The 22,333-nt window shown below is 36.8% G+C and overlaps 1 protein-coding gene across 1 annotated transcript; it reads left to right on the top strand.

The window, feature by feature from the left end:
* Nucleotides 1–1,254: 1,254 nt before the first annotated feature.
* Nucleotides 1,255–19,609, top strand: CREBL2 (cAMP responsive element binding protein like 2). The gene is made up of 4 exons (XM_011376021.2): nt 1,255–1,601; nt 12,926–13,123; nt 14,266–14,410; nt 16,497–19,609. The coding sequence occupies exons 1-4, from the start codon at nt 1,587–1,589 to the stop codon at nt 16,499–16,501; spliced, it is 363 nt and encodes a 120-aa protein (XP_011374323.1). The 5' UTR covers nt 1,255–1,586; the 3' UTR covers nt 16,502–19,609.
* The last annotated feature ends 2,724 nt before the right edge of the window (nt 19,610–22,333 follow it).

Below are 22,333 nucleotides of genomic sequence, written 5' to 3'. Positions count from 1 at the left end.
AGAAGTGTGTCTCAAATATTGCATGGAAAATATTTATACTAAAAAGGGTATTTGTTTATCTGAAATTCAAATGTGTCTTATATATGTATCGTTAAATCTGAGAACTCTACCTTGATTGAACTTTGGAAGGGTTTAGCAAAGCACTTTAGGAATCTTCGAAAAGGAGTGTCAAAGGGCTCCCCAGAATACCTTTAATGAACATGCAAACTTTGTCAAGTTCTCAATAGCCTAACACAGGCTAAAACGCAAAACTAGCTCACTGACTTTTTTAAGTCAGGAGGTCGTAAAGATACTCAGTTATTTTTTAAAGGCTTTATTGAGGTATAATTCACGTATCATTAAATTTATTCATTTAAAATGTACAATTCAGTGGGTTTTAGTATATTCAGTTGTGCAGCCATCACCAAATCAATTTGAGAATATTTTCATCACCTCAAAAAGAAACCCAGTATCCATTAACAATCACTCCCCATTCCTTGCTCTCCTCCCTCCCCACGGTTTCCTGACCCTCCCCTCCCTTTTTGTTTCTTTAAACATACCTATTTTGGACATTTCGTCATAAATGGAATCTACAATGTGTGGCCTCTTGTGTCTGGCTTCTTCCATTTAGCATGTTTTCCAGGCTCACTCACATTGTAGCATGTTATCAATACTTCATTCTTTTTAATGGTCTAATACTATTCCTAATTAATATAGCATAATTGTCCTATTCATCTATTGATGGACATTTAGGTTATTTCCACTTTCTATTATAAATAAAGTATCTAGGACAAAATATTAGTGAACAAGTTTTAACATGGACATATGTTCCCATTTCTCCTGGAATCACTGGCCATATGGTAACACTATGTGAGAAACTGCTAAATTGTTTCCCGAAGCAGATGCACCATTTTACAGTATTAGTTTCTTTCCTTTTTCTTAATAAGGAACTTTCAAGGTTTCCTCCGTGTTCCTAAGACAGCCTGCTCTCGCGGCCTTCCCGTCAGCGTTGCCTCCGCCCGCCAGACCTCCCTCCTCCTGTGTGCAGGCCGCAGCAACCCAAGGGCCAAAACCTCCAAGCGATCCCAACAAGGGAAACGTAGCTTCGGCCTCCCGCTGGGTCCCACCTCCGCTGCGCGTGGGGCAGAAGGAAAACACGCTTGGCAGAGGTTGTGTGGACGTTGTAGTTTTCTTTCTAGGCAGCCGTGCGCAGACTGCGCTAAGGACGACTACAATCCCCAGAAGACCGCGGTGCTACGGCAGGCTGAAGTGGTCATTCCGCGCGCAGCACTCCCGAACGCCCGCCCGGCCCGCCGCTCTCCAGGGTGTCTGTAAACACGTCCAGACTGTCATGGAGGGGGAGGAGGAGGCGGCGGCGGCGCAGGGAGGCGTTTTGGGCCGCCTCCAGGGTCCGCTCTGCCATTACTGAACTGATCCCTTGTCCCCGTGACTGTGGCATCAGGGAAGCGAACTGTTAGGCGAAAGGAGGAGGCACTCAGAACCATATCTCCTTCTTCCCCCGGGGCGGGGGCCGGGCCGGGCCCGGCCGGCGAAGCCGGGGAGGGCAGGGGGAGGGAGGGCCTGGCCAGGCCGGCCTGTCTGCCGAGATGGATGACAGTAAGGTAAGTCCTGTGGTTTGCACGCGCAGCTGCTGCCGTCGCCTGCTTGTCGCTAAGTGTTAGTCTTGCCGCTGAGTCTCAGCTTCGTAAACCATGCCAACACCCAAGAAACACCTGTCATAGACATCCCTGCGCCTCCAGTTATTGCCCCGTGGTACCCAGTCAAGAATTCAGGGAACAGTGAGTGGAGCTGCGTTTTTCCAGAAAGGGCCCACTCCTCTGGAAGAATTCACTTCCAGGGCAAGCCTGTTTTTCAGCTTTTTCGGGTAGTGCAAACCCTGATCCTTGACTCGCCTGCCAAGATAAGTGAAGAAATTACTCCGCTTTTCCTTTTTGCCTTCCCTTGCCTCCTCCTAGCCTTTCTCCAGTTTGGAGGTCTTAACTAGGGCACCCTGAACCAGCCTTGTTCCCCTTGACGGTTCCTCTTTCTTCTCTCTGGCTCCCTTACTCAATGCCCCATTCATATAATCAGTTCACTCCCCCTCTGAGCTATTTTCCTGTGGTTGGTTGGAATACTCTGCTAAACTCCTGTTGCTATTCGTCCAGAGTCTGGAATCCAACTTCCTCCAGAAAACCTTCTCTAAGAAAAGTAGTCAATTCTTTCTTGTTCATCTATCTTAATATCCCATCACAACCCCCCTTTCCTTATCCAAATCACTTATCCGTATGTTTATAAGATAACAGTGTTCATTATTGGTTAATTCATGTAGTTTATATATGTATAACCTATTCTGTCTTTATGTATATTCACATTAGCGTTGTCTAGTTTTCATGAATATAGGGACGGTCAGTTTATAAATCATCAGACTTCTAGAATTTTCCAATTTTTGAAGTAGAAATCACTCCTTCCCTATGCTTTTAGGCAGTCTTTCCACAATCTCTGGCATGCTGCTTCAGATAGCTTTTTTCTTTGTTTGGGTGCCCTTTTCCCCTCCAGGTAACCAGTAACACTTTGCTGCTGTCAAGTTTTGTTTCATCTTCGGAGAGATTGAAAAGATTTCCAGCTTCTCAGCACTGCTTGTGCTAACCTACATTATCTCTTCTTCCTGCTCCTGCAGAAGGCTCTGAGAAAAGTGATAGAAGGGAAAGCCCAACACGGTACTCTGGAATTGGAACAGGTTGCTTGTGAAGTAGCAAACCCAAATAAGAAATGGTATTTCTGCAAGAGAAAGGGGAGTTCTTAAAGTTTTCCAGAAAAATCAGAAATTTTTTTCTAAAAGTCTTTGCTACCTCCCTTATCTTTCAGTGTTAATTTTGAAGTTAATAATACTGTCTCTGTTATCTTTTATAATGTTATGGCTGTTTAAGGATGCTAAAATAACATATTCTTAATTTCCTCAATTTGAGACTCTCACATCTATTCCACATAATTTTCAGTTGTTTCATTTTCACACCTTTGAAACAATAAATTTCTTGAAGTCTTCAGTAATCTCAAATAAGTCCAAGAAAAATACATAGGATTTTGAGTTATTATGCTTACCTATAAAATCACGTAGGAGTTATTTTAAAACTAGCAAACTGTAGTGGCGGGAGGATGTAAAATTTTATTGTTTGCCTAAAAGAGCGAAGTTAAATTTAGGGAGTAGACTGACTGTACCTTACTTTTATAAGGTTCACAGATATGCAAAATAAATTCAGTTGTCATTCTTTATTCTTTGTTTTTATGAGAGAATTTAGAAACCAGCAGTTTCTTAAGTCTTTAATATAATGGAAAAGAAAATCCATTTCAGTCTCTGGATGAATAGTGCCTCTGTGAATACACTACTTTCACTTTGACTACATGTCATAATTTTTGATGAGTAATATTAAAACACATGTACAGCAAGACTGGAGTGCTTTCAGTAGTAAGGCAGTGTGAAACTGCCCTTAAATAAGGCTTTGGCAGCTCTCAGTCTTTCTTTTTCTGTGCTCTAGTTGTTAGTCCTCCTAGTATATACATACATACTCCCACATAAAACACATTTTTTCTTCATATCGTGTGAGTGATAGAGTCTCTCAGGTTCCATTTTCCCCTGAGTAAGAGAAGGTGAGGGTTGGGCTGGGAAGTGTGGCAGCTGTGCTAGTGAGAGCACAAAGGATGACAGACGCTGACAGCAAGGCTAGGGCAACAGGTAGAGGATGAAGTGGATAGGAGCAGCAGTTACAGAGAAGCAGTATTTGAATGAGCAGGTCAAGAAACAGATGATGATGATGCGAAGACCTTTCTTTAAAAAGATGGTGTATCCTGAGTTTTCATTAGTGGCTATGACTGAGTTTGCTAAGAGCTCTCCACTTTCCACTTTCTAACTTCCCAGAGTAAGAGCAGGACAGCTTTGCCTCCTAAGCATCTAGCAATGTGCCTGGTACAGAATAGAGTACCAGTTAATAGTGATTGAATTGAATTGGAACAGAGTGGCATCAAGGAGAATGTCTTGATGTGCCTAGGCTTTATTAATCAATGTGATCCATTGAGCAGCCAGCTAGAGTATACAGATGATAGCAAATGAGAAAAATAAGGCAAGAGATATATTAGACATCTAAAAGTCTTGGGGCTTGGGAAAGTGGTAAGTAGCAGAATTCAAATACTGAGTAGATCTCTACTAGGCTATTTGAGAAGGAACCAATCTTGGCTAAGTTATTTAACCTTTCTGAACTTCCACTTTATCTGTTTAATGGTCAATACCTTTTCATGGGCTTTGTTGAGGATTAGAGATAATGCATATAAAGCATCAAGTACATCTAACACATAGTAGGCACTCAAAAAAATGTTATCATTATTATATTACCTAGCAGTGAATTTCTTTGTCCTTAGCAAAGTGCAGTAGGCACCAGTGATCATTTTTAGTAATTCTTAAGTGTGTGCTGTGCATAACATTTGCAGCTCTGTCTATACCTACACTACCCTTTGCTCCTAACAATGCCCCAAAATGGGGCATGGTAAATGGAATGGGACATGAAATGAACTTAAGCTGTGTCCTTAACTGTCAGATTATGTGAGAAAGGTAGTCTCCTGAACCCACCTGCATGCCCACCACTAGGAAAAAGTACTCGTTCTTATGAAAGCCTTTTCTTCCTGACCTGCATTCAATTACAAAGAAAATCGAAATGTGTTATTTTCAGAGGCTTTAATCATAGACAGAAGGTTCTGATTTTATATTTGACTTTTATGTTTATGGAATGAACAAATGAGTAAATTGAAATATCCTACAGCAGTGTGTTCCTGCCGCAGACTACAAGCTGGTAAAAGACCACTATACTTTATTGCCCAGCCTGATAGTTTAGGGCATCAAGTTCCAGTTGAGGGACTTATGAGAGAATGGGCCAGCTGCTGGCCATAATATGCTAATATGGGCTGCCATTCTCCTCCAGACTTCCTTTCCACCTGCACTACACATGATTATCTGAAAATGAGGTTTCTTACACCTTCCTTACCCCTTAGATAAGAAGACAAGGTCTTCTACATTCAGTTGCTCTGAGTGGTGCTGGTTCTCGCAAAAATTTTAAGTTGACCAAAAAAAATCTCTTACATTCCCGGACCTGTCCTTTGGTCCCTGAAGTCCCTTCTATTGGCTCCTTAGCCATCCTATGCTACAGTTGAGCTACCCTTCTTGGGCAGTGCCACGAAGCTCAGACATTTTCTGCTTTTTCTGTCCTACTTTATCAATGCTTTCCACAAGACAGAAGAGCCAGCACATCTGCTAAATAGATCTCTGACAGTAGATGTTGTTTTAATGTGCCTTCCTTTCTTATCTAGGTTATATGCACTTTTTAACTAGGGTACCTCTGCAGATAGTTTAGCTCTAAGGAGTAATTTGAATACTACAGAAACCAGTTGACGTTTAACCTTATTCAGAATGTTTTGCTCTTTGTTTTCAGAAGTTTGTTTATTTATCCATTAATTCATTAAACATTTGTTGGAAATCTAATACGAACCAGGGATTGTGCTAGACAGTAGAGATACAAAGATAAATCAAGAATTTATAACTATTCTCAGGAACTTACATTTCAGTGGACTAGGCAGACGCATAGAAAAATAATTACAATATAGTGAGGTAAGAAATAAGTAACAGAGGCAAAGTCGTTTTAGGGGCATTAAGAATGGATGCCTGACTGGATGTGTCAGACATGGGCTTACACAGTAGGAATAAATTTAAGGAAGAATAAGAGTCTCCTAGAAAACGGGAAGGAGAGAATATCTTGTAGTAAAGCATATTGCACTGGAAAATAAGTATTTTGGTACAAGCTAGAGCAGGAATTGGCCAGATAGTAAATATTTGTAGACCATGTGATCTCTGTTGCAATTACTCAACTCTGCCCTTGTAGCAGGAAAGCAACCATAGGTAGAATGTAATGAATGGGTGTGGCTCTGTTTCACTAAAACTTTATTTACCAGGTTAGGCAATAGGCAGTAGGCAATAGGCTTCGGCTTGCCAGCAGGGCTGCAGTTGGTTAACTCCTGAGCTACAGCATAAGGCACAAGTAGAGGTGTGGGCAGGGATAAGGATAGAAAGATGATCAGGTGGGATCATGATATGCCTGGCAAGTCAAGCTAGGAAATTTGGGTTAGTATTTTTCAAAGTGTGGAATAAAGAAGACACCTGCTCAGACTCCTTGGAAATGGGGCCTGGGAATTTGAATAGGCTCCCCAGTTGAGTGGCTCATATGCTTACTGAAGTTTGAAAACAAAGGCCGTAGATGTTGGGGTGGCATTGAAGGATTTTAAAGCAGAGATGACAGTATCAGATTTGTGTTTTCAAAGAAGAATGCTGATGGCTATGTGGAGAATGGATTAGGGAGGGTAAAGATATAGGATCTGGGACAAGACTGGAGGCAGATGGTCCAATTAGGAAAGAACATGAATTTTGGCATATAACCAGAGTTCAGATCTCATGTCTACCACTTTGAAGCTATTATGATTTTGGACAGATAATTTCATCTCTTCAGAACTGAATTTCTTCACCTATGAATTGGGTGTGTTAATAAAACCTTACTGAGTTATTGCGAGAATTAAATGTACTATATATGTGAGCCCATAGCAAAAGAACTTAGTACATAATGGGTTCGCAATAAATGCTAGTCCTTTCTGACTCCTCACTAGCTTGGTTAGATTGCTCAGAAGAAAGTCCTGAGCTGAAGACCATGTTAGAGACTGTTTTAGTGCAGGCCATGGTTGATGCAGCATGCATAAAATCCTCCAAGGATGCAGAGTTTAGATAGAAGAGAGAGCCGAAGAGACTGAACCCTGAAAAACGCTAAAATGACCTTAAGAAAGGAGTAGGACTCAGCAAAATAAACTGAAAAGGCGAGGTTAGTGATATTGGAGGACAGGCAAAAAGGGGCTGTTATGCCATCTAAGGGAGAAGAGAATTTTAAGTGGAGGCGGTGGGGGGGGGATAGTCTACAACATGAGATGCTACCCCCCAAAAATCTAGTAAAGTAAGTTAATGAAAAAGTATATCCATTGGACTTAGAAAACAGATTGTTCGTGAACCTAGGGCAAAAGCCAGCATGTAGCATTAGGGAAGAAAGAGGTGAGTGGGAAAGGAGCATAGACAGTTAAGTATAGAGCACTCTTACAGAGTCAGTTTATAACAGTTTTAGGCATTGATAGATACAAACAATAATAGCGGAGTAGGCATAGGGATTGGGAGAGGCTGGAGTTAACTCTCAGTTTAGTGATGCTTGCTTTATCCTTTTCTTCTTCTGTTGATTAGAAAAACTGGCAGATTAGCAACAGGAAGATGTGATTAGTCATTCTCTCTTACTGAAGATCTGGTAAATCGGAGAAAAAGCCTAACCCACAGCTGTGAAGGAAGTTATGGAAGCCTTACCACCACATGAAAATGCAACTACTTGTTTTGTTTTTTCTTTAAAGTGGTGAAGAGCAATGGCTGGGCACATTCATATCTATCTTATTTTTCTTTAATTAACTGGAGAAAACTTTTTATTTTATGTGTTTAAAAGAAAAGTGAAACAGGGCCCTTCTACTGTTTTCCTTTTTAGCTGGGGCTGATGCTACCACTTCATGTAAATGCAGTAATTCTCTGAGACTTACCAACTTGAAACTTTTATGAGTTGCCTTAAGAATTAGAGCATTAGGATGTAAGTAAGTACAAAAAGGATGGTAAAATAAAGAGTCCTCAATTGGTTTTTCAGATTTTAGATCCCTTATGAGGGAACTTTGTTTAAAAAAAACCTACTAATGTTAGTAGTGATATCATATTAAATCAATTTTAAAATATTGCTAATTTTTTTTGCATTTATTTAGTTATCAGTCTTTTTAATAAATGCCCCTTAAATGCCTGGCTCTGGGCTGGATACAAAGAGGATTACAGAAGTAGTAGAAAACATAGCATCTGTGCCTAAGGGACCTACACGACTAGAAGAGATAGAACTTAAATCTGGGAAGCCACTAAAAAACAATATAACATATAAACTCAGTGCGATATTAACTATGTTCCAGAAATTTGGAAAAGAAAAATGATGGGCAGAGGGTGATTGTCAGAGCTTCAAAGAAAGAGGGCTAGAGCTGATTCTAAACAAAGAAAGCATAATATTTACCATTTCAGATGGTTGGGGGAGAGAGAGGGAACATTTAGAGAAATGAGAGTAGGTAAGAATGCATGGGATAGGGCGAGGTTTCTAAGGAGAATGGCCTGACTTGATATGGGGGCTGCCAGTTGGGAATAACAAAAATTACTGACTGGGTGAGAGGAAGTCTGGATGTAGTGGGCTGAATGCTGGTCCCTAAAAAGATATATCCGTGTCTTAATCCCTGGAACCTATAAATATTATTTATATAGTAAAAGAGTGAATATATATGGTAAAGTACTGTGATTAAGTTAAGGATTTTCGGAGGAAGAATTTATTTTGGATTATCTGGATGGGCCTTAAATCCAATGACATGTCCTCATAAGGATGAGACAGAAGGAAATTTGACAGACAGATGTGGAGGCAGTGAAACCACAGAGGCAGAGATTGGGTTACCGTGGCCACAAATCAAGGAATGCTGACAGCCAGAAGCTGGAAGAGGTGAAGAATGGATTCTACAGTAGGGCCTCTAGAGGGAGTGCAGCCCTGACAAACTTCTGGCCTCCAGAATAGAAAATAAATTTCCATTGTTTTAAGCCACCAAGTTTGTGGTAATTGTTATAGCAGCCACAGGAAATGAATATACTGGATATGGTGACTCAGTAAGCAGTACTGAGCCAGAGGTGTTCTCTTGAGCTTGAGAGTAACATGGCCAAAGGGCCATTAAAGTTTATTCTTTCTATAATGATTAGGTATTACTTTTCTACAATGAAAAAATATATACGAAAGTTATCGTAATAAGCTGAAAAGAAAGGTTCTTTTGGCAGCTTTTTGCAAGATGGATCAACTATAGAAGTAGGAGTGGAAAAAGGGAAAAAGTAGGGAGACCCATTGGGAACCTATTGTAATAATGTGAGTAGGGCCCTAACTAATAGAGAGGAAGAGCTAAATCAGAGATTTTATAAAGGAATAAATTGGCATGACTTGTGGGTGGGCATGGAGAGTCATAATAGTTGAGAGAGATTTCAAGGAAGCATAAAATGAAAAAGTCTATTACTTTACCTCCTCTCCACTTCCTCCATCAGGTTCCTAATGCCACAGTGAGTTGGGTTAAATAAATGACTATATAGCATTAATATAGCAATACATATAAAGCACCTGTCAGTTTTAGAGCCTTTTCAGGAATTGTATGTTCAGGTTAATGAGTCTTACCTAGGAACCTGGAGGGGAATAGTCATGCTTGATGATAGTGAGTTACTTTGTGACAAGTTGCTATGATGCAAATCAGGGGACTTGGGTTCTAGACCCTGCTGTGACATTGAAAATCTCTGAACTAAAATTTTGTCATCTATGAAATAAAGAGATCACTATACATCTCTCTCTCCCTCCCTTCCTACCTCCATGTATGTGTGTGTGTGTGTGTGTACGTGTGTGTATCACCAGCAGCACTCCTGTATATACTGATATTCTACCCTTTATAACATTATTTCATATCTGCTGTGTTCCATGAGTCTAAATACATTAAAGTTAAGGACTCTATCTTATATTAATATTCCTAGAGTTTTATAGTGTTTGGAGCATAGTGGGTTTTTTTATAAATGTTTGTTGAATAAAGGGATTAATTTTTCCCCCTCTTTACCTGAAAAAGGTGAGGATCATAGGGTTGACCTCACCTGAAGTAGTATGAAATAACGAGATAACATGTTGAGTGCCCAGCTGAAGGCTTAGTTCATTGTGAGTGCTGCTGCCCTGCACACCTTAATTTAGCCTTGAATTTTAAGTTTTTGTTGTTTGTTTCTAAAAAGCTAGAAGTACATTGATCCAAGAACCTTTAGAATATGATGTAATCCACACACCTCATTTTAAAGAAGCCCCTAAAGAGCATGCAATTACAATCATGTCTCTTTCTGGAGAAGTTAAACCTGTTGACTGGGAAGCCTGTGACATCCACACACAGGTTTCTGTTCTTTCTCTATAACAGTTAAATTTAGAATTATGAGGAACTCCCACTTGGCTAAATCCAGTAGTTTTGTCTTAGTTCCCAGTCTTTTTAAACACATTAATTACAAAATTTTTAAATCATAAAATACACAGATGAGAAAAAAGCTTCCTCACAGAAGAAATAGGAGAGAGCAAAAGGGCAATGTGTTTATCACTGAATTTGTAAAAATTTTATGAAACATTGGTAAGAATGATTTTTGGCCCAGAGATATATAAGGAATTAATGAGGTTGGTTTTGGTTTTAGTTTCTGGTTCTTAGTTTCTAATTAACTTCCCCTATTCCCCAATCTTTATGGCTTATGAAATATATAAAATTCAGTTGTTAACACTATAGTTGGCAACTAGTATAGTAACTTACATTTGTATAATGCCTTTTCTTTACAAAGTGCTCTCACACATTATGGTACTTAAAATTTATGATAATTCTGTGATGTACTTGACTCTTGAAAACTGGTCCACTAATCAGATTTCAGCTGGCAACAAAAAACAACAATTCAGTCTATTACTGAAGAAAAATTAAGCTAGAGAGAGGTGGTGGTTATGTAGTTTTAAATGTAATTTTACAAGAGATGACATAAAGTATAGAAACCCTGGATTCATTTACTATGCCTATCTAATTTTAAAAAAGGAATAAAATAGTCTCAATATAAATATTTTGCTACCATGAAAACTAAACAAAGGATTATAACTTTTGTTTGATTTTTATGACTGTGCTAGGTTTGTTTCAAAAAAATCAATGAAGTTATGAATTACTCTGTGTTCTCTTGCTGGCTTCTCAAAGACAGCCACTCCTGAATTAATTAAAACCAGCCACATATGAGGTATTGGATTATAGTGTTATGTGATGACCCATTTTACTATATAAAGAATAGATGTGATTACCATTTATTTCACTATAGACATGAGTTTATGCTGTAAATATATTGCTTTTAAAAAACCGTAACAATAGCAAATACACTTTGTTTTAATGTAGGGTGATTTCAAAATATTTTATTAAAATTGTGCACTCGATGAGATAAAAGCGTAATTTAAAATTTAGCCTGTAGTAATATTTGAATCAACTAGTCAGCCTGCCCTGCTAATATTTTGACTCTGAGGAAAAGTTTCTTGAGATGTATATTATTATATTGGAATAAAGACATGATGATGCAGAATAGAAAAGCTTTAAAAGACCAAATTTTGAAAAGTTGAAACTAATTTGAGAGTAGTCCTGAAGCAGCTAGCTAAGATGGTGGTGGAAAGGAAAGATTTTTTTTCTAAAGCCGCGGAGTATTCAATTTCATTTTAGAGCCATCTGATAAAATGCTAGATACAATGGTTAGCCATCATGTTATGATACAGGGTCTGGTAAATGTGGCTGATCCACATTTAAAGTGTGGTTTTCTTGACCTAAAAATTATACTTACTAATTATCTTATCTTTGTAGGGTACTGGGCATTGTTGGTGTATGATATTAATAGTGATTTCAAACAAACAAATCACAGTCTCTATATCCAAATGAATATTGATCCTTCGAGTTTTGTTACCTGAGAAGGTTTCTACATTTATTCTAATGATTTGCCAATGTCTCAGTTTTGCATCTTCTCTTTTAGAATTGCCTTTAAAGCCTCAGCAACATTCCCTTCAGTACACTAAAGTTAGGACATTTTTATTCTCTGAGGGTAATTTTCAGAAAGAACGGGACATAATTCATAACCTCGTCAGATAAACAAAGTGGATAATCACTTTGAGAATTTAAAGACAAATGTATTGCTCTAAAAAAATATGCTCTAAAGACATATCATATGGTGGCTTGTAAGAAACTGGCCCCAAAAGCACTTTCCAAAAAAACTTGTTCGTTGGAATAAATGAAGCCCTCTCAAGGTGACTGCTTTAAAGAAACTTATTTGATGTATAAGTTCAGGTTCATGTTTTTTAAAATTCATCATCTTTACTTCATAGTTACATTTTGTATAAGAACTTGGGGAGGTTCCAAAGCTAAACAATGAAAATTAAATTACTTTTTCAGTCATGAAAAAATTGTGCCTATACAGGTAAATGAGTAACATGGATATTGAGAGGATGTCTTGTGACACCAGTGGGAGCAGGTAGAAATCTCCTGAGACAGACTAGGGTTATAATGATAGGCTTCTAAAGGCAGGTGAGAATTATCCTGAAGATTTCAGGGACTTCCTGTGTGTTCCTTTGAGCTCAACAAATTTGCAGAGGGAATTTATAGCCACATTGTTTAAGATACTTATTTATTTTTACATATACATAATTTCATATACAAATTTTATATTTTTTCTAATTATAAACATTTAAAAATCATTAAAAAATACAGGTGAGGAAAAACTATTTATAATCACACCTATCAGAGAAATCCTTATTGACCTTTTGTTAACATTCTTTCTTCTATATGTTGTTTTATAATGTTGAGAATATGCCAAACGTAAAGTTTTGAATATTGGGGGTTTTTTTACTTCTTTTCTCAAGTCAATAAAAATTCTTTGTGAACAAAATATTTAGTGGCAAACTTTTAGTTTACTCAGTTACATATGGTTTATAAAGTTTACTGTTAAACTATTTAAAGCTTATTATTGAAGAAATAATGAAAATTTATATTATTTCTCTCACATTCATAGTATCAAAAGTATCAGAAAACATAATGAAGCAAAGACTCATAAGGCATTTGATGGGATTATGCTTTTTGAGTTCCACAGGCTTCATTTATTTATTATTTGTAAATGTTTTCCTTGCTAATATGTAGCCATAGTCACTTTCCTAGACACAGAATTAAGAGAAAAAAAAATTATTTATTCTGTCTCTTGCTGAAGGTGGTTGGAGGCAAAGTAAAGAAGCCCGGCAAACGTGGTCGGAAGCCAGCCAAGATTGATTTGAAGGCAAAACTTGAGAGGAGCCGGCAGAGTGCAAGAGAATGCCGAGCCAGAAAGAAACTGAGATACCAGTATTTGGAAGAGTTGGTATCCAGTCGGGAAAGAGCCATATGTGCCCTGAGAGAGGAACTGGAAATGGTAAGAAAGTCTGTCAACATAACACATGAAAAAAATCAACCTAAGCATGACAAAGAAACATACATTAAAACATGAAGATATCAATTTTCACCTATCCAGTTGACAGGCATGGGAAAGAATATTCATTGGTTAGCCAGGATGTACACACATAAGCATTTTTGTACACTACTGGTGGGAGTAGAATATGCATGAATATTTCATTAAAGGATTATTTATAATAAAAAAATGGAAAATAACAAACATACGACATTAGAGTATCGGTTAAATAAATTATACTACATTCATATATTGAACTGCTTTACAGCCAGTAAAAAAACAGTGCACATATGTATATATTACTGATGTAGAAAGACATTTACAACGTGTTGCTAAGTGGAAAAAGCAATATAAAAATATATAACAATATGTATAGTATGATAGCATTTGTGTTTAAACATATTTTTTTGGCATGTTTTATTCATTTATATTTTGGGTAGTGACTGTAGAAATGTAAAAGAGAATAGGTAAAAGGTTGGAGAAGAGAGAGATAATACATGATCATTACAAAACTGGGATAGGCTACCTCACTTTTTAGAAGGTAAGAAAATAAGGTTGGGGCATGAAGAGAGTTCAGATATGCACTATTTAGTAGATTTTTAAAATTTATTGAATTTGACTTATGCTCTAAATTATTTCTTACCTTCTGCAATATAAGCCACTTGAGGCATAATTTTAAGACTGATTAATCTTTGTATGCCTCCAAAGTCCATAGTACACACTCTAGTAGAAAGTAGATGTTAAGTGAATGTTTATGAAAGAGAAAGGAATTGCAAAGTTACTTATTTTAGGAGTAGAAGTAATGCGACCATTAGCAAAAAGAGATGAATTCTAGTTAGCGGCACACTGAGGAGATGTTCTTTTAACCAGAGGGGCATTTTTAATTTGAGCAATACTCCAGTATATCACAAGAAGATTCAATAGCAGTTTTTCACCCTCTTCTGAAAGATGGCAGGCCTTGTACATGTCTTAGATTTTAAATAGGAAATACAGTGGAGAGTACGATTTCCAGCAGCCAACTTGATCTCTAGGTATGGGAGTTCTTTTGTCTAGCATTTCTACTAGTAGTCTCTGAATTTTACTAAAATATATTTTACATATTTCAGTACAAGCAGTGGTGCATGGCAATGGACCAAGGAAAAATCCCTTCTGAAATAAAGGCCCTACTCACTGGAGAGGAGCAGAGCAAATCTCAGCAGAACTCAAGCAGGCACACGAAAGCTGGGAAAACAGACGCTAATAGCAATTCCTGTGAGTACCATATGCAGAGAGTTTATATATGTACAGGAGTGTCCTAAGGTAGGATTTCTGTTGACCACTTTCCTCCATATGTCTTTTTTCCCCCTCTGTCTGTCTTTAAATAAATAAAATGTTGATGTCATTTGTAATATACTAATAAGCAAGTGAAATGATATTAGATTCTGAATATTGAAATGCATTTTACATGGGGTCTATAAAGAGCAACTGATAAATTTATAGAAATTTTTGTATTCAGCAGACCTAGTCCATAAAGGGAGTGTTCCATTCTAGTTATTGTTAATAATATAATTATTTTTATTTATATTTTGATTTAGAGCTTACAAAGTATTTTCACTTAAATCGATCTTAAGTATTTCCTGCAATAATTATGTTAAGGAATTATCCTTTTTAATTTATAGATGAAGAAATAGCAGAGGGGTGAGGTAAGGTGCCCAAGGTCAACACAGCTATAATAGTAGAACCTGTCCTCACCTTTAGGCTCTATCTAGTAGAGTAGCCCATCATCACTTTATTTAAAAATAAAGAAAATTTTAATTGAGGTGAAATTCATATAACATAAAACTAACCATTTTAAAGTAATAATTCAGGGGCATTTATTACATTTACAATGTCATACATCCACTACCTCTATCTAGTTGTAAAACATTTCATCACCCCAAAAGAAAACCCCAAACTCATAAGCAGTTTTTTGCTATTACCCCCTCCTCTAACTCCTGACAACCATGAATCTGCTTCTTGTCTCTATAGATTTACCTAATCTGGATATTTCATATAAATGAATCAAAGTATGTGACTTTTTGTGTCTAGCTTCTTTCACCTAGAATAATATTTTCAAGGTTTATCCACATTGTGGCATGTATCAGTACTTCATTCCATTTTATGGCTGTATAATATTCTATTGTATATGCATCCCTCAGTTTGTTTATCCATTAATCCATTGATGGATATTTGTTTCTACCTTATGACTATTGTTAACAGGAGTGCTATGAATATGCATGTTCAAGTGTGTATTTGAGAACTTTTCAATTCGTTTGAGTATATACGTAGAAGTGGAATTGCTGGGTAATGTGGTAATTCTATATTTAACTTTTAGAGAAACCACAAACTGTTTCCACAGTGGCTGAAATATTTTACATTCCCACCAGCAATATGAACTTCTCATTTTTCTCCATCTTACCAACACTTTATTTTCCGTTTTTAAAAACTAAAGTCTTCCTAGTGGATGTGAAGTGGTATCTGATGGTGGTTTGATATACATTTCGTGAGTGATTAATGATGTTAAGCATCTTTTCATGTGTTTGTTGGTCATGTGTATATTTTCATTGAAGAAATGTCTGCTTAAGTCTTTTGCCCATTTTTTGAGTTGTTCATTTTGTTGTTGAGTTGTAAGAGCTCTTTATATATTCTGGATTCTAGACCTTTATCAGATATATGATTTTCAGATATTTCTCTCATTGTGTAGGTCATCTTTTCACTTTCTTGATAATGTTCTTTGGTGCACAAAACATTTTTATTTTCATGAAGTCCAGTTTATTTATTTTTCTTTTGTTGTTCACACCTTAGGTGTCATACCTAACAACCCATTGCCAAATCCGCAGTCATGGAGATTTACGTTATGTTTTTTTCTAAGAGTTTTATAGTTTTAGCTCATATTTAGGTCATTGATCCATTTTGAGTTAATTTTTCTATATGGTGTGAGTTAGGGGTCCAACTTAATTCTTTTGCATGTGACTATCCAGTTATCCTAGCATCATTTGTAAAAAGACTGTAAAGATATTAGAATGAAGATGTCATGTATTGATTTCTTCATTATTGTGATTGCTTTTAGAGCACTTGAAATAGTTATAGGGAAGTGTTACAAACTTTTTATCTTTTAAAAAAAATTATAAAATTGAAAGATTGGCTTTTCAATAACTTTTATTAGAAGAGGTAGCAGTTGCCTTAATCTAAATTGAATTAAGGAGAAAAAGCCAAATCAGTTCAGTTTTCCTTCAGTCTGTATTTAAAAATAGTATATACCAAACTTCATTAACCTTAAAAACATTCTTACATTGGTACCTTTGATTTATTTTTTCAGGGTGAAGATCATTTGAAATGATGAGTCAGTGATTGAAGCCAATATCCTGATTACCATGGAGAATTAATAGGCAAGATTGTACCTCTTGGCTCCATTTACTACCTACTGCTCAGTAGTCATCTCTGTAAATCTGCAGTTTCTACCAAAATGTGTGATCATAGATCTCAAAGGATTTTGCTTTAACTTTTAACACATAGAAAATTTATAAACATTCATACCTGTTCTGGTTGGTATTGCCACCCACTGGCATTTAACATGTTGCAATGCTTGAAAACACAGGAGTAGAAAAAAATGGGTAAAGATTGTATTTTTGCACCTTAACTCCACATTGCTCTATTGGTTAATTTATATTCTTTCCATGTAATTTGTGTAATCGTATGTGTATGTGTGTTTAGGTGTCACCTCTTTTAATGTTTTTGACTGCCCTACAAAGAAACCAAATGGGCTGATTACTGACTGTAAGTTCTTAGCCTTTATGGACCTAATCTTATTTCTTTATATTTACTTGAGTAACGTCTATTTTCTGCATGAACCTTGATTTCTCCTGTGAGCCATTCCAGCATAAGCTGTGAATATGTATTAACAAATATGTACATTTCTATTTTTATAATCCCTAACGATATGCCTGTTTTAAATAATGTACATGTTAACAGTGTCCATCAGGAAAGCCCTGAAGACAGCCTCTATTTAAAACTTTGTTGCTGTCTTCTCAAACTATATTTATAAAAGTTTGCTAGGGCCTAATCCATATGTGGAAAATAATTAGTCCAATCTTATTTTTTTAAGCAAGAAATAACCTTTTAGGCATTTCAGCAGCATACATCACCTTGACAACCTAGAGAATATATGTATGTGTTTCTATATTTGTATGTCTATATATGTATGTGGGGAGGGAAGGAGTGAATGTTCACACACATTTCTTTGTGTAGTCAACTAAGTCAGAGAATTTTTCTAACAAAAATGGGATGAAATTAGCTGCTGAGATTGAGTTTCTGCCTCAAGAGATCTAGAACAAAATGAGGGACAAATTGCTGGTAGATCTAATAACCAGAACACTTAGTTTCTTCCCCCGAGGTGACTTTTCTTATGAATGTGTTCTGAGCCAGAAAGAAACACACTGTGGGTGTGCATCTGGTTCAGCCCAGGCTGAGCTCTGGAGTGAAACACTGTAGGCTAGAGTTGTGCACAGCACAAAGCTAGTGGGTCTGGCAGGAGATGCAGAAGAATGGAATAGTTCCTTCCAGTTCCCGTCACAGCTGCATGTACTTTTTTTGACCACCAAATGAAGCGATGGTTGAGGAATCAAGCTCATAGTATGATACACTCAAATAGACCTAGGAATCTTTTGATTCCCCATTGAGACACTTTATTTATCACTTTCTCTGGAAGTTAAATCAGGAGTCGTGTTCTCTGTTGCTCCTAAATTATAATTGTTCTTAGCTCTAATGAAGCAACTATTTGGCTTCCAAACAAAATATGTTTTGTTATGAAATGACAGTTTTAAGAGGAGGCATCATAGTCTAGATTGTCTGTGAGGTGGAACATGAGATGGACCACATAGTTTCAGATTACAGGGTACTTTTCCCCACTTCTCTTAGGCCATGCATTTGAAAAAAGTGCCTCCCCTTAGCCTGAGTTCCTAAAGATCTCTTGTGCTTAGGTTGCAAACTCAGATCTCTAGTCTAGTCCTGTGTGACTACTGTTATACCACTAGCCCAGACTGTTGGGTCTCTCTATGTTTTGAGTTTTGGTGGACTAGGAGCTTAAGAGTATTTAATGTCTTTTTAGGGTCACAAATATAGATAAAAGGTTGTTAATATTCAGGCCTTCAGAATTTTTTAAATGTTTTAAATATAATGTTCAGATTGTAATGGGTATGTTTTGCCATCTGGTCTACTCAAATGTATATTTTTATTTTGCAAAACAACCCAAGATGTACTCTGTGTTGCTTTGTTCAGTACCTTTTGAATTCCCAGAAGAGTTGTTTTCAAAGCAAACATTCCAAAATGAATGTGACTCTTCAATGGAATGTCTCCATTGTGCTTGAAGTATTTCTTCTCCGGTTGTAATTTTAAATTACAGGGTCATTTATTTGAGCTATATGCCACCTCCCCCCTCCCCCCCCCATTATCTTTACAAGAGCAGTGACTTTATCCTCAGGTAGAGGATGTATAATTTTCTGTGAAAGTAAATTAGTTTATTTGAGTTTATTCCTAAACCTATCTATTTGGTATTTTGGAGTAGATCAAACCAAGAGAAAGTTCCTTGGTTTTAAAAAGTAATGTTTGGATTGCATTGAGTATTGTGCTGGCTGCACGCTTTGGCCACCTGAAGCATGTTAATAAATGTCACTGATTAAAACAGCTGGAGCATTTCTTTCCCCATTCCAGTTGAGGAGCAGCATACTAAAACCTAGCACCTCTCACTTACCTGTAATGATGATGTACAGCTGAGAGAGAACAGAAGATGGTGAGAATCAATGAGCTCAGTCTCTCTTTGTCGGCGCTGTTCTCTTTACGCTCTGAGCAATAGAGTAATATTCTTCTTTTTTGCCCAAAGAAAGCAAGGTAAGGGGAAAATATGTTTGTATATTTAGACCAGTCATAATCTGTCATTAATTTAGCATAGACTTGCTATATATTAGAGCAACCAAATATAATATGGAATAAGTTTGACCAGGTCGTTTTAGGATATGGTTGAAATTCTTAAATTTTTTTTTCTATTTTATCCAAAAATCTTTCTATTCTATTTAAATCAGAATCTATCTTACTGCAGCAAATTCATATCACAGTTTACCAGCTAATTGACAGTATTTATCAGCATCACCATTTAGCATTTTATCTTTGAATTATGATAGAATTGATTTGGCTCATTTCATAAAGTATAGGTTTAAACTGGACTTGCCTTTAGTTAAAATAGAAAATTTAAAAACATAAATGCTATATTTCACAAGAAATCTATTGCATATTATTAATTACATATTTTGTTTTAAGAGAGAGGAAGATTACTGTTAAACCACATGGTATTTGGGGGCATTGAAGGGATTTTTCTTTCTCTAAAGATCATTGTACAATTATATTTTTATGAAAAATAAAATATCTTCACCAGAAATATCTCAAACTGTCTGTTTCTCAATGCGGAAATATGTTTGTATAAGAATAGGGTAGTAAAAGTGTCATTTAGGCAGAACTGGTCTTGGATCCATTTTCTAAGTCACCTTGAATTATTTAATATTTTAGCCTGTTTCCTCATCTATAAAAAAGAGGGAGGTTAACTTTTAGAAGAAGTAATTGGTAAGCTAAATAGAAGTTATGAAAAACTGCTTAAGTAGTAAAGAATTACATTAAATTTAAAATATGTATGCCTGGGTTTGATTATTGCTAGAATTTAAATCACTAGAGATAAACATTTATTCAATGAGCTGGAATCTAGATATGTAGTGTTGTATCTATCACATTTCAAAGTCTTTTTAGGGATATCATTATGTTTACCCCTAGAATGGTATATAATTGGAGGCTCTTTTTAGCAATACAGTAGTCCCCCCTCACCCATGTTTTCACTTTCCAAGGCTTCAGTTACCCTTGGTCAACCACAGCCCGAAAATAGTAAATGGAAAATTCCAGAAATAAATAATTCATAAGTTTTCATTTGTGCAACATTCCGAGTAGCTTGATGATATATCAGGGGTGAGGGGTGGGGGAGGTGCCATCCTGCTCTGTCCTGCCTGTTAGTCACTTAATCGTCCCTTTGTCAGTGTTTCCACGCTGTATATACTCCTGACCTGTTACTTAGTAGCCATCTAGGTTATCAGATCGACTGTCGTGGTATCACAGTGCTTGTGTTCAAGTAACCCTTATTTTACTTAATAATGGCCCCAAATTTGCAGGAGTAGTGAGACTGGCAATTAGATATGCCAAAGAGAAGCCATTAAGTGCTTCTGTTAACTGAAAGATGAAAGCTCTTAATAAAGAAAGGGAAAAAATTATTTCACAGACTCTTTTGTGAAGTTACGAAGAAAGAAAAAGAAATTCATGCTAGTTTTGCTGTTGCACCTCATCAAAAATTACAGCCATGGTGCATGGTAAGTGCTGAGTTAAGATGGAAAAGGCATTGAATTTGTGGGTAGGAGGCATGAACAGAAAATAGTGTTCTGATTGATGGCAACGTGTTGCGCCAGAGAGCACTAAGTGTATACCGGGATTACAGCAAGGGATCCCCTGAAACAAGTGACCACATTCACGTGACTTTTATTACTGTACATTGTTATAATCATTCTACTTTATTATTAGGTATTCTTAATCTCTTACTGTGCCTAATTTATAAATTAAACTTTATCATAGGTATGTGTAGGAAAAAACATAGTATATGTAAGGATTTGGCACTATCTGAGGTTTTAGGCACCCACTGGGGTCTTGGGATGTAACTCCATAGATAAGGGGGGACTACTACACAACTATAGTAATTAAAGGACTTAGGTACTGGTTGTCGACCTTAAAAATGAAATGAGGTCTTTAGCCAAAATGAATTTATTAAGGGATGGCAGAGGGATCACAATTCAGGACAAGCAAACTATGGTGAACCATAGGGAAGTCTGAGGAGACAAAGGGAGCGTCAGCTTTTATTAGGTTTTAGGAGGAAATTGGGGAGGGCTGTGGCAGTTCTCTGTTGGTTGGAAGCAGTGGGCAGCTTGCTGCTGGGTCAGAAGTAAATCCTCTTTCTTCCTGCAAGCTGTGGTGAGTGATACACAAGGAGACCCCTCCCTTCCTGGCTTTCTGACTCCATTTTGATCTGGGTTTCCTCTGTTCATTTTCACATGGGACATGAATAGATGGGTCAAGTAAACAAAATACACTCCACAAATTGTTGTAAATACACTCAGAAATTTAATATATGGCTAAAAATTTACATTTTAAACCACTGGAGGAAAAAAATGTATTACTTTTAAAAACTGCTGTTGAGACAACTGGCTAGCCTTATGGAAAAAAATAAGCTCTTCCATTAACAAACAAACAAACAAACAAAAAAAACCTCTCTTTCCTTTGACAAAATTCTAGATGACCAAAGATTTAAACATTCTACAAAGAACCTGAAAATACTGAAATAAGGGAAGTTAAAAAAAATGCAAGTGGGGAGGGGTTTATAGGCAAGACCCACAAGACATAAACCTGACTACACAAAATAACAATGTCTGTTTGAAAAAAAATACCATAACAAAGCTTTAAAGACAAATGATAAAAGGGAAAATGTCTGCTTCACAATGACAAAGGGCTAATTTGCTTAAATAAAGCATTTTATTTTATAGGTGAAAGTAATAGGTTTAGAGAGGGGCCCATGATCCAAGTCAGGCCAATCAGAAGCAAGAAGACTCAAATCTGCAACTTTTGTGAGCTCTCTGGGAAGCGAATTTGCTCTTTCCTTCTGGACTTGAAATACGAAAAGCCATAAGGGCTACTAGCACTCTTGCCCCATTTGCTCCCACTAAAGCAAGCCAGTGCAAGGCAGAGCATGGAAAGAGAACCATCTCTCCCATTATACTGAGTATCAAATTCAGTTATGCCTGAAGCTCTACCTCATAATTCTTAGTTGTAGGAGCCAGTTCATAACTTTTTTTTGCCTAAATCAATTTAGGGTCTGTCACTTAAGATCAAACAATTCACTACTGATAAACAATTCACTACTAAAACGCAAAAGACATGAAAAAATAATCGCTTTATACATTAAAAAAGTTGTCCTCACTCATAAGTAAATAAATGTATATATATTAAAATAAGATACCTTATATCTATCTGGTGAGGGTCAAGTTAATAAAGGTCAAATTAGTCAGTAAAGGGAAACAG

Source organism: Pteropus vampyrus, unplaced genomic scaffold (genome assembly GCF_000151845.1).
Source record: "Pteropus vampyrus isolate Shadow unplaced genomic scaffold, Pvam_2.0 Scaffold283, whole genome shotgun sequence".
Lineage (NCBI taxonomy): Eukaryota > Metazoa > Chordata > Mammalia > Chiroptera > Pteropodidae > Pteropus > Pteropus vampyrus.
The sequence above is the reverse complement of the archived record's forward strand: the minus strand, read 5'-3'. Positions and strand labels throughout refer to the sequence as shown.

Bases quoted from the DNA above. Each gene is read 5' to 3' on its own strand.
- CREBL2 (XM_011376021.2), top strand. The intron at 13,124-14,265 runs GTAAGAAAGTCT...TACATATTTCAG, and splicing joins TGAGAGAGGAACTGGAAATG to TACAAGCAGTGGTGCATGGC.